This window comes from Polyodon spathula, chromosome 1 (assembly GCF_017654505.1).
Source record: "Polyodon spathula isolate WHYD16114869_AA chromosome 1, ASM1765450v1, whole genome shotgun sequence".
NCBI lineage: Eukaryota > Metazoa > Chordata > Actinopteri > Acipenseriformes > Polyodontidae > Polyodon > Polyodon spathula.
In genome coordinates this window covers 2524790-2538380 of record NC_054534.1, presented here as the reverse complement: position 1 = coordinate 2538380, position 13591 = coordinate 2524790, and the positions used below count along the sequence as shown (strand labels likewise).

The 13591-nt window shown below is 38.8% G+C and overlaps 1 protein-coding gene across 1 annotated transcript in view; it reads left to right on the top strand.

Moving 5' to 3' along the window:
- LOC121329502 (PHD finger protein 24-like) overlaps nt 1–10882 on the top strand; it is a 45037-nt gene extending 34155 nt beyond the window's left edge. Inside the window, exons 4-8 of the mRNA XM_041275128.1 lie at nt 119–197; nt 2728–2930; nt 3372–3538; nt 9879–9959; nt 10253–10882. Of these exons, the coding sequence (XP_041131062.1) occupies nt 119–197; nt 2728–2930; nt 3372–3538; nt 9879–9959; nt 10253–10349 (627 nt within the window). The 3' untranslated portion in view covers nt 10350–10882. The remainder of the gene's footprint in view (nt 1–118; nt 198–2727; nt 2931–3371; nt 3539–9878; nt 9960–10252) is intronic.
- Nucleotides 10883–13591: the final 2709 nt, after the last annotated feature.

The window sequence follows — 13591 nt, the reverse complement described above, 5'->3', positions numbered from 1 at the left end:
ATCACCAACGTCCTGCCACAAGCAGTTTCACTCGTTTTGCTGAAGTGGAATCATTTCCAAGCTCAATAGGGTGTATGCTCCTCTCCAATTCCTGAAATTACTGTGTTTTATCCTGCAGGACAACATCAACCTGCTGCTGACAGAAGAGGAGGTGTACAGCCTCATGGAGACCTTCAAACAGTGCAATATAATCCCAGGTATGCTTTGTGAATCAACATAATGTGATACTTACAGTTTGTGTGCAGAGAGCCCATTACTCCTACTCGTAATCATACTTGTACTCGGAAACCAATACTTGTAGGAATACCTGCATTTTACTCGAATGACACTGGAAGTGACCAGACTGTGGTTGTCATGTATGTGCTTTCAAACTTTTCATGTGAGTGTTCAGTTGGAAACAGGAGGTCAAGCTGACCATGACAGCACTATGATACTGTTCAGCTGGAAAAAGTGGTGTCAAGAAGTCTGCCATATATATATATATGTGACAGCAACTTTAATGGTTCACAGGTGGAGGCCAATGGTAAGGAAATTGAGTCCTCGTTAGGGCAATTTCTTTCATCGGTGCAAACTGGGAGCTTCCACAGCACAGGGGTTGAATACTTATGTGAGCAAGATATTTCAGTTTTTTATTTTTCTTAAAAATATTTCCCAACATAAAACCAATGTCACCTTACAATAATTAATTTTGAGTTTCAGTGTTTAAAAATAAAATATCAAACAACGAAATTTCAATGTACCATTTGTAATTCAGTAATATGAAAGAATTGGTCATGGGTCTGAATACTTTTGCAAGGCACTGTATATATATATATATATATATATATATATATATATATATATATATATATATATATATATATACACATACATACAATACTGTGCAAAAGTTTTAGGCAGGTGTGAAAAAATGCTGTAAAGTAAGAATGCTTTCAAAAATAGACATGTTAATAGATTATATTTATCAATTAACAGAATGCAAATTGAGTGAACAGAAAAAATCTAAATCAAATGTGACCACCCTTTGCCTTCAAAACAGCATCAATTCTTCTAGTTATACTTCACACAGTTTTTGAAGGAACTCGGCAGGTAGGTTGGCCCAAACATCTTGGAGAACTAACCACAGTTCTTCTGTGGATTTAGGCAGCCTCAGTTGCTTCTCTCTCTTCATGTAATCCCAGACAGACTCGATGATGTTGAGATCAGGACTCTGTGGGGGCCATACCATCACTTCCAGGACTCCTTGTTCTTCTTTACGCTGAAGATAGTTCTTAATGACTTTCGCTGTATGTTTGGGGTCGTTGTCATGCTGCAGAATAAGTTTGGGGCCTTTCAGATGCCTCCCTGATGGTATTGCATGATGGATAAGTATCTGCCTGTACTTCTCAGCATTGAGGAGACCATTAATTCTGACCAAATCCCCAACTCCATTTGTAGAAATGCAGCCCCAAACTTGCAAGGAACCTCCACCATGCTTCACTGTTGCCTGCAGACACTCATTTGTGTACCGCTCTCCAGCCCTTCGGCGAACAAACTGGCTTCTGCTACAGCCAAATATTTCGCTTGGCCTTGTTTCCACATCGGAAGTATGGCTTTTTGGCCGCAAGTCTTGCATGAAGGCCACTTCTGACCAGACTTCTCCAGACAGTAGATGGATGTACCGGGGTCCCACTGTTTTCTGCCAATTCTGAGCTGATGGCATTGCTGAGCATCTTCTGATTGTGAAGGGAAGTAAGCATGATGTGTCTTTCATCTGCTGCAATAAGTTTCCTAGGCCGAACACTGCGTCTACGGTCCTCAAAGTTGCCCGTTTCTTTGTGCTTCTTTAAAAGAGCTTGGACAGCACATCTGGAAACCCCTGTCTGTCTTGAAATTTCTGCCTGGGGGAGACCTTGCTGATGCAGTATAACTACCTTGTGTCTTGTTGCTGTGCTCAGCCTTGCCGAGGTGTATGACTTTTGACAGTAAACTGTCTTCAGCAACCTCACCTTGTTAGCTGAGTTTGGCTGTTCCTCACCCAGTTTTATTCCTCCTACACAACTGTTTCTGTTTCAGTTAATGATTGTGTTTCGACCTACATATTGAATTGAAGAATTGATGCTGTTTTGAAGGCAAAGGGTGGTCACATTTGATTTAGATTTTTCTTCTGTTCACTCACTTTGCATTTAGTTAATTGATAAATATAATCTATTAACATGTCTATTTTTGAAAGCATTCTTACTTTACAGCATTTTTCACACCTGCCTACTGCATATATATATATATATACACACACACACACACACACACACACACACACACACACACACACACACACACACACACATATAAGATCTGTCCCTTGTGCTGCAGCAGCCAACATTTTCATCCAAATGACACCCACACTAGCATGTTGTCCTATTTAAGTCATCTGTTGAAATATAAGTAGAGAATGGTTGTGTATGTTTGCAGAATTATATCAGAAATGCCTTGATGCCGTCACTTGTCGTTATCAATTATCTGACTGCTGTTTTTGCTACCCAGTTTGAAACACTCATTTCTAAAATTGCCTCCCCACTGGAATATGTAGTCATGAAGGAGAAAGGGATCTTCTTGGACTGCATAACAGATGGGTAGTGAAAGCAGTGAAAGCTGTCAGTCTGTCAGATTACATGACAAAAGCTTCTGAACGTCCAGGAAGCCAAGATCGTGCCATGCCAGTAACGGGGTGTGTCTGTGATGTTTCAGAGTCCTGTCTGGGGACTGATGACTTCCTCAGCTACAAGCATTTTGTGTCAAGGCAACTGTCCAACGAGCAGATGACTGAAGAGATGGAGGAGCTGGAACTGGGGCAGTTCTCTGCCCTGGACCCTGAGAAGAGGGGGCAGATCGAGTGGGCAGACTTCCTCTACCATGAGTCCATCAGGGTGGTGGAGAAGTTCCGCAGCAAGGTAAACCACAGTCAGATGTGCTCTGTTTGTATCCACCAGTAGATCTACAACTGAGCAGCACTGCTTTTAAACAGTGCGCTCCATTTATCACCATGAACATTTCCATCTCACTTCCCTTCGCAGGTGTTCCCACAGTCACACAGTTTAACCATAAATCACACTGTTTGCTAAGTTAAATTGCCCTTCGTGGCGCATCATAAAGACATAAGAGGGATATTTTGAAATAACGTATTACAGTTTTTAATGTCTTGAATCAAACAATTAAATAATATAATTCAAGGTCTGAAGTTGTTTGTCTCAAGTTGTCTGTTTTTCATTGTGTAATGAGGTATTTTCTTCTTTCATGAAATGAAAGGCTGGAGTAAACACATTTAAAGCCAGTGGTGTAGTGGTTGAAAGAGATCCAGTTTGTGAACAGCTCCATCTCTTGGTCTTGTGCAGAACTCTCTGGTACGTTTGCTGACGGCGAAGGAGAGGGAGCGGGCGAGGGCAGCCTTCACTGCCCTCGACCAGGACAAGGATGGCCTCATCACAGGAGGCGAGTCAAAGAAAGCACAGCACACCTGGTTCCGCAAGCACACCAAGGAGTCCCAGTCCTGCAATGTGAGGTAACTGAGCAGCTTCAGCTAAATATCACTGTCATGATGCAAATGACTTGGAGTCCAGCTTTTTAGGGTGAAGCCAGCCAAGTGCCCCTACGAAAAGCTTACCCTGGTAAATTTGTATTGTATTTTTACAGTTTCCCCATGCTTTCCCCACTGTTCATCAGGGTTTGTCATGTTTTTTTAATATGCTTTACCGTACCTCTGTAAACGTCTTTACAGTGATTACCTGTGCTTTGCCGTGCTTTCACGGTGCTTTATTTCACTTTGTTGTGCTTTTATACCCCGATCTGCTTTCACTCGTGCTTTCACTAAATTTGTGCTTTATTTCACTTTGTTGTGCTTTTATAAGAGATGCAGGGCCCGATCTTTGATCTTCACTCCATCCCCTCGCTAAATTTGTGCCTCGCAAAAAAATAGTTCTTTGGCACAAAATGAGAGATATTCCAAAACGGCACAAAGCAATTGCGAGACATTGGAATATAACAGTTTTTTTAGCAATTCGCAAATCTGTTTATGCCTCACAAAACCGTCTGCACATTCACTACCAATATAGCAACTGCACACAGTATGTACCGATATGACACCAGGCGTGACCACACAATATATCGTGCACACATACATACGGACCACTCAAATACACAATTGGCTCCACAGCTAGGAGCCGAGTTTTCAAATTAATGTACTGATAACGCCACTGTTTTATTGAATATGGACAGTATTGTATCACAAGGAAATACTATATAGGTTTCTTTAAAGGCCAGCTGATCCTACAAAGTTGGATGAGTCATGCCATGAAAAAGTCTACTGTGGTAGTGCACTCTCTGATTTGTAAATGTAACGAGTTCATTCAACTGCAAAGTAAACAGCAAGCATTTTTATATACACAATACATAGAAATGCATTATGTTATTCATTCTACTCACCCATTTGAACAGCATGATTAACCCTAGTCTGTAAGGTTTTGAGTGTCGCTGGAATGGATTTTTTTTCATTATGACATTATTTTTTTTCTGTAAGAATAATAATTAATTCTAAATACGCCCCTAAAATGCTAATTGTAGCCTATTATGATTTCTCAATACATGAACAGTCTCTGTACAATTAGCAACGTCGACATTCAGCAGACTGGACGGCTGCATAAACGGCCAGAAATTACAGTTACAGAACTGTTTGTTTATGGAAACAAAAAAGGAGGCTTATTGCTTGTATGTTTTTGCCGCAAATTGACTATGGTGATGCACTATGTAGGTTTGCTTCACCATCAGCTGTAGGTAAACTGGACTCGCTATATCATGCAGCATTGAGGTACAATACAAATACAAGATTTAATACTCATCATTGTATATTATACGATTTGGTAGGCTGGACTTCTTTGGCTTTACGCAGGTTGAAGCACTGGTATATTCTGATATATAAGGCTATTCAATGTAATGAATATATGAATATACTTATTTAAATGAATACATTATAACTTCCCATAGTAACCATAGCCTCATATCTCATTCTTTTTTGCATTTTAAAATCCCAAATGTACATACTGAGGCTGGTAAAGGATCCTTTGCTTATTATGCCCCATGGTCCTGGAATGAGTTCCAGTCCAAACTAAAGCTGCAGACCCAGATATCTTTATTGCAATTTAAGAGTAAACTGCATGATTTTATGACTGAGAGTTGTAATTGTTTTAAGTAGTTGAGTTACGTACTTTTGTGTATTTTGATTATTGTTTTAAATGTGATTTGCCTGGGTCTTAATTGTATTTTATTGTGTACTCGTTCTTGTTGTCCGATTGACTTGCTGCTGCCTGCTTGGCTATGTCTCACTCGTAAAAGAGGCTTTAATCTCAATTGTAAATATATACACACACACACACACACACACACACACACACACACACACACACACACACACACACATACACACATCCAGGTATTTACTGTTGATCTACTAAAAAACTAAAGAAAAAACAAATAGGAAGATATTGCATAGTCAGCAACCAGTTTGGGGTCATACATGTACAAATATATTTGTGCACAGTTTTTGCAAAGGCTTTGTTGGGCACAAAAGTCATCCTGTTATATATTATAGATTATAAAACAACGACTCGTGTGTCTAGAAAAAAAAAACTGGTTTTCTGAATAAGGTGTCTAGAAGGGCTAGTATTCCAATAGTATCCTAATACTAAGGGGGTATTCGGTATCACGTTTTCGGAATACTGGTATCCAGAATATGGACGGATTCATTCGGAATACCATGTTTATATGGCATGGAATAGCTATTTAAATTTCCCACTATTCCGAATACAACTGGAATCCTGATAGAACAGGACCAAACTGTACCACTGCAAAAATAAAACACAATAGCAACAGGTACCCAAACGATTGTGGACACGGGTGGGTAGCCGCTGTTCAAGCATACAAAGAGACAGAGGTTGGTGTTGAAACGCCGGCACTGGCAAAGGCAGGATTTATTAACAACAAAAAGAAAGTGAAAGTAAAATCAAGGCGGTCAACAGGTACCCGGATAGCAAACCGTACATGGGTGCAGTCAATTGCACCTACCACAGCGCGGCAGACACGCCCACCTGCCTGCGCAACCTCATAAAAACCCTGCATAAACTCCTCACTGTTTGCTCTGGTACTGGGGAATTTAATATGTTCCTCAGCACATCGCAGCAAAACGGTTATGAAGCGATCGAGGTGGCGAGACACTGCTGTCCCGGTAGCAAGGATACACATACAGACAGACACTACCAATTGCTCAGACAAGGCAGGTTTGTGGAAGCATGTGGAATAGTTGAGTTGAGACGATACCTGGACACGATTTGCTTATTGCTGAGCTCCTCATATGTGTGCTGAGGCCAGTGCACCCTTTCGTCATATCTTCGTCTATGTCGGGGTTGCTGTTGTTGGGTGTGCCTTGCATCATTCACATCCACGTGTCGACGGACACGCTGCATTCTACCCACGTTTCCCATTCTTGCCTGTTTGTAGTCAGTGCTGGAATGGTAGTGTGCGCAGAGTTAATGCAGTCCTTTTACAATCCTTGTTCTGCGCGTCACAAACCTGGTTTTGTGCTTGGCGCATACCTGCGAATATACCAGGATCACACATATTGTCGGCCACTCCCCCCATATTGCATGATGCATACATTTTATTTTTGCACAGTGCATGTTGGCAAAGCAGAAGTTGCTGCAACAAATTTTACTATGAAAATGTTACTATCAAAAAGTGCAGAGAATAGTTTCCGGGGGTTGTTAGTGAGGGATTGGATAGTAGATTGGCAATAGGAGCATTTAGCACAGGGGAGAGTAGAGGAGAAGGGGGAGAGGAGGGAGCGGTAGAGGTTTAGGGCTGCAGGGAGTTTGTTTCTCTTCCATTTCTTTTCAGGAGAGCGCAGTTTGGTTCTTGCTGAGCAGAGCAAAGAGGAGAGCCAGGGTTGGGGAGAGGAGGGGCCGGCAGGTCGGGAGGTGAGGGGACAGAGAGAATCGAGGGAGGAGGTGAGGGAGGAGAAGACAGTGGAGGCAGCAGAGTCTACAGAGAATTGGGAGAAGGAGTTGATAGGAGGGAGGTGAGAGAGAGCGGTGGAGGCAAGGACAGAGGGGAAGAGAGAGCAAAGGTTATGGCGTAAATACAGTATAATCATAAATCTCGAAAAACTACTCACTTCTAAATCTTTTGTAGTCATTTTTGTATTACTTTAGTATAAATACATGTTAATTTGGATTCATATGTTGTTTTTTTTCTGACTTTATGTGAACGAAAAGACACACATTTGCCCGTTTTCCCATTGGAAATAGTGATATTTTGAAATATCACTGTCCTGGTCACAAAGCAAAGTTTGTGGGGAATAATAGCCATTTTCTATACCTTTGAGGCATAAGCAATTAGGAAATAACACTTACTACCCAGGAACAAAAATTGTGTTACATAGTGTAACACAAAAAAATAAAGAAAAACAAAATAAACACTGAGCACTAAGTAAACATACAGGAACACACTAACTATAAACAGGACAGTGTTTTACACACTGTAGCAAGGTAAACCTTTCGTTTGACTGCTCGGCAGCGCAGAACAGACAGGCTGTCTCTCTTTTAAACTCTGCACCTGGCTTTACAATAACTGCCAGGTGCAGGTGATGAACAATTGCCAATAAAATGAAACAATTAAAACACGCATTTACACTTGTGTTTGGCAGGGAGGATTTAACCCCTGCCCTGCCTTGCCACAATATCTATCTATCTATCTATCTATCTATCTATCTATCTATATATAGATAGATAGATAGATAGATAGATAGATATAGATAGATAGATATTATTATTTTTCAAATGTTACCTCCTACAGTATGTGCTTACCTCATCCTTACAGAAGCTCTTTCTATCTCACAGAATCTTTTGGCCAGGGTTTTTTTTAATTAATTTTTTTAACATGTAGAAACTTCTTGCAATTAAATGTGTTCTTTTGTTTTCTTCTCTGAGAAACAGACTGAAGTTCTGCTTGTTTCTGCAAGGGCTGGTTGTACTGTACTATTTTGGGAATGAGCTGGCTAGAGGAGGTTAGGAGTGGATGATAAAAGTTTGGTGAAGGTTGGTGGAAGGCAGTCATCATGTAGAGTGTGTTTCATTTATAAATGAAGCAGGTACCGCTACAGACAGATGGCACAGGGGTGATTGTCGTTGATAATATTTGTAGAGGGTCATCGATCTTTGCTTTATTGTGCTTGATCATACTTCTACATGCTTTACCAAAACTTTATATGTCTAACCAAGATGTAACTTTAAGTTTTACTGCACTTTGCTATGCTTTTGCCATGGTACTATATGCTGCAGTATATGTTTATATGGAGTGCCAGTTAATTCCTTGCAGTGCTGTGGGTGACTGCATTTTATACAGTAGGTGTGCTATTTTAAAATTAGGACCATTATCATTCATTAAAAAGAGCTCACCTGTACCACACATTTACCATTTCTCAACAGACTTGTTGGACTGTGTACACCTGTGTTGAATTTCAGGTAAGTCATTTATCCGCTGAAAATCGCATGTAATTACGGTGGTTTGAGGTTCAATTTCCCCCTGGTGACTCCCTGAAAGGATTCCTTCCAAAGCTGACAGGCACAGTTGTCCTTGTTTTCAAACTGCACCCATGATGTACACTTGATAACCCTTGTTGCCTGAAACTAGAATGTACTTAATTTTTTTAAAGTCCCCTTTTACTTGCTGTATTGCTTTGAATATCAGTGGCTGTATAAGTTTTACATTTGATTTGAATATGTATTCTTTCTGTTATCTGAATTGGTGAATAGGCTCTCCACCAGACTTAGCAGTCAAGTTGTTGTCCCCTGAGCAATAAGGTACGCCTCTACACCAGTGAGGGCAGCTAATCTCCTACTGTATGTGTGAGCTTGTGTCCCATGAGATGACAATGTCTTTGAGAATCTCTATCAATGGCACAGGTCAGAGTTAAAAATGATTTCAGAATACATTATGAGAGCGACAGAGCTCAATGGCGTGTAAACACTTTCCTCCGTTTTCATAGTGAGTTCTGAAAAAAATAAATGAAAGAAACATGGTTCCTTGTGAATCATGGCTTCAGAAACAAATCCATGAAAACCAGGACCAGGTAAAGAGTAGGGGGATTTATCCAGCCTGGGCTGTATTCAGACAAGCTGGTCCTTACTGACTGACAGGTTCTGAGGTTATTATAGGATCTTGCTTCTTCAACTGAAGCTTTCTTAAACATCCAGCTACGTGATAGAACAAAAAGATTAAACATTTTAAATGTCTTTGCAAGAAGGTACTTTTAAATGCATGTGCATCACCGGAAAGTAATGAGTTGGCATGTAACCCCCCCCCAGTAAACGGACTGCTGGGAAATTAGCAGGCTTTCTTAACCTACCGTCCTTTGCTAATGCCTGTAAGTTATAATTATTTCAAGTTACAGTGCAAATGTTTAGCTTCAATTAACTGTTATTAACAATCTGTACAAATTCCCAGCCGTTTCACGACTCTTTGCTGTGTAGTAGGAAGCAAGAAGCATTGCTGTCGTGATTTCATCATAAACTACTAAAATAAACTGTACAGTGGCAACATATTGTCACCGGTATTAACAGTGCTGCAGTGATCCAAAAACACTGGACAAGACACCACCAGTGCACCGGGAGCAACACCTTTTGGTCTTCAATAGCAGATCACTCAAATTTTTGTTCAATAACGTTGCTTTACAGATGGTTGCTTTTGATACAAATGATCAAACTGAGTAAAATAAAAATAAAAGTGCTCACAAGCAATGTGTTGTGCTGTGAGTGGAGCTCAGTCTTATGAAACCCTTCCTGTCTCATTCACAGCATCAGCCATGTGGGTCCAATATCTGAGAGCAGCCCGGCCAGCTCTGGCAGCGGCAAGAGCAGAGATCAGGATGACAACAGGTAGCTTGCAAAACTACACTGCAGTATTAATTCAGTGCAGTATTACAGAAAACTGTAATGCTGTATAATGCATTATGTGGAGGGAGCAATTTCACTGGCTAATCATACCAGCACAGATTGGAATCATGTATTCCCTATTTTACCCCATTTCTGCTGTTTTGACTGCACTTACAGAAATGTGACATGTATGCATTTGAAATATAATATGCAACATAATTTGTCTTGATTTCTCACGGGGGGTAGCTGTTGCCTGTTTCTGTCAGGGAAGTTAATATGTTTGTTGTGCTCCACAGACAAGTGGACTGGCTGGAGTTCCTGAAGGAAAATGCCATCTACATCCTGGCAGCTCGTCCGAACAGCGGGGCTGTGCACCTGCGGCCGCCACTATAACCCAGAGGAGGCTGCTCAAGACCTGAGGAAGAGATAACTCCACATCTCCAGCACAGGGAAATGCAAGGAACACAAACAAATAAGCGAAGAACTTACACAGGCATATCTGTTCAATGCAAGGAGGCTGCAAGCCACATATTAATTTGAGATTCAAATTAAAGATTGATGGATTGCTTTAATGAATGTGCCAGCTGGGGTCAGCACAGGTACAAAAGCTAACGGAAATATTACTGTATGTATCTTTTATTTATTTGTTCATTTATTTATTTTGACATGGGTTGATTTGTCTGTGCCACCCAAGTCTAGCACAGTTGTATCTCATTAGCACAGAGGCTAAATCCAAGAGAAACAGAACATATATCAGAACCCCTTTTATACAAACAACTGGTACATTCTCATGTAAATGCCTGTTTGATTTGATACGGTTGAAGGCTGGGAGAAACCTTTTGCTGTAGTGATTCAGATAAAGGGGGTTTACTGTAGATGTGAGTGAAGACACGTATAAAATAGCATTAACCTTCACACTGCTTGTGTCATATTATAGCTATAATATATTAGATATATATATATATATATATATATATATATATATATACACACACACACACACACACACACACACACACACATGTTTTTATCTTTGCTGTTTTGGTGGAAAAACACCTTTTTTAATGTGACGCTTGTGAAACCCAATTTAATAGTTTACCGATCCTGTACAATATATATATATATATATATATATATATATATATATATATATATATATATATATATATATATATATATATATATATATAGATAGATAGATAGATGTGAAGACGTAGTTTCTGTTTAGTCCCCAGCAATGTTGAGTAAAAGCTCAACCACAGTACACTAGTTTGTTGTTCACAGAGACTGGGTGGGTCGCACACTCAGGATAGCTCAATTATATCCTTAAAATCATTTAAAACTTTTTGTTGAAAAAGTAAGTAGCAAAAAAATCTCTATCTAAAAACAATTCTTTATTGTTTAAAAGCACGAAACACACAACGCGTTTCGACAATACATGTCTTCATCATGATGTTAAGAATAACGTCAAGTGAATCCAATATATAAGTCCAGAAATTAAGCCATTTAGATTGAATAGGTAATTGAATCATTAATGAAAAGGACTCAATTCAAATGTATTGGTTCTGACATATACTTCAATGAATAAGCTAGATGTGAATATCAAGATTCATTCAATGGGAGTGCAACTATAAAAACGTGAAGGAACACATACATTCATGACAGATCAACAATACATATTCAAAGGTGAGAATTTTTTTTTCTTTAAATCTGTATTACATATAGTCTATATTTCAAATTCAGTACATATGAAACAACAGTTTGAGAGTATTAACACATATTGTTAACAATAATGCATTGGTTACACATGCTTTAGATAATGCATTAGTTACACATGCTTTAGATAATGCATTAGTTACACATGCTTTAGATAATGCATTGGTTACACATGCTTTAGATAATGCATTAGTTACACATGCTTTAGATAATGCATTAGTTACACATGCTTTAGATAATGCATTGCATGCTTTAGATAATGCATTGGTTACACATGCTTTAGATAATGCATTGGTTATACATGCTTTAGATAATGCATTGGTTATACATGCTTTAGATAATGCATTAGTTATACATGCTTTAGATAATGCATTGGTTACACATGCTTTAGATAATGCATTGGTTATACATGCTTTAGATAATGCATTGGTTATACATGCTTTAGATAATGCATTGGTTATACATGCTTTAGAAACTCAAATTGATAATTTTTTCAAATAGTATATTGTGATTTACAGAAAATAATTAAGTTCAAGTGTCTCGTTTAGACCATAAGGTTCCATGGATTTAAGTGTATAAATCCAATAAGCTTCTCTTTGTAACAATTTACGATATTGCCACCTCTCTCCGAAAGGAATACTTTTTCAATGGCAGTAAATCTAAGGCTAGAAACAGAACCAGGATTACATTTAATATAATGTGTTGCAGTCACATAGTCCATGTTGGAGTTGTGTATAGCTGCCTTGTGTTAGAGTTGCGTATAGCTGTCTTGTGTTAGAGTTGTGTATAGCTGCCTTGTGTTGGAGTTGTGTATAGCTGCCTTGTGTTTGGTTAGATGTATTTTAATTGTCTTTTAGTTTGTCCAGCATAGACAAGGCCACACACACATTTCAGTAAGAAAGCTACATGTGTTCTGTTACAATTGATGGAACCATCAATCTTAAATTTACGTCCAGGCAATGGATGGTTGAAGCACAATGGAAATTACCACATGGAGCACTCCTTTTAGTGAGCCAATTACCATTGCCTTTGGGAGTTTTATACATAGAAGATACCAGACTTTAATGTTTCTTCATCGTTTAAAACTAAATCTGGGATGCATGCTTGTTAGTGACAGAAGTTGTGGCTCACATTGTAATACCGTCCAATGCTTATAAAGAAAGATTTCAAATCATTTGAGGCAGAATTGTATTCTGTTACAAAGGTGGTTCTATTATCTCCAATAGTAGTCTTAATCCGAATTTTTGCCAATAAATCATTACTGGTTTTGGTTTCTGTTTTTTTGAAAGCTACATCACTTAACTGTCTATTATAACTTCTATTCTGAAACCGTATTCCCATTTCACTTGCTTTGTTGTTAAAATCAGATTTGTCACTACATATTCTTTTCAATCGCAAAAACTGCCCATATGGTATATTAGCAATCATGTGTTTAGCATGAAAACTGTCTGCACGTAAAATGGTATTTCTGTCAGATATTTTATAATAAACAGACCTGTTAAAATGTACTTCATTTTCAATGGAGATAAGCAGGTCCAAAAAATAAATTCTGGTCTTGCTAAACTCCTTAGTAAATTTTTAATTATGATTAGTATTGTTGATATATTATTTAAACAATATCAGTTCGGCTTCAAATCATTAGGGCTATTGGAATAATTAAATTGTAATGCCTCAATACTATCTTTATGTGGAGTATTGGTATATAAACTCTTTACATCAAAGGAAACCAACAAGGAACCTGGAGGTGCAGTGTAGTGAAGAAGCAGTGCGATTACATCACGCATATCTGCAAAAAAAGATGGCAATTTACTGGTAATATCTTTTATAAAAAAATCAACAACTTTCCAGTTTCTATAATAGAGTGCATACCTGCAACTATAGGGCAGTCCAGAAGGTTAACTGAATTCTTGTGAATTTTT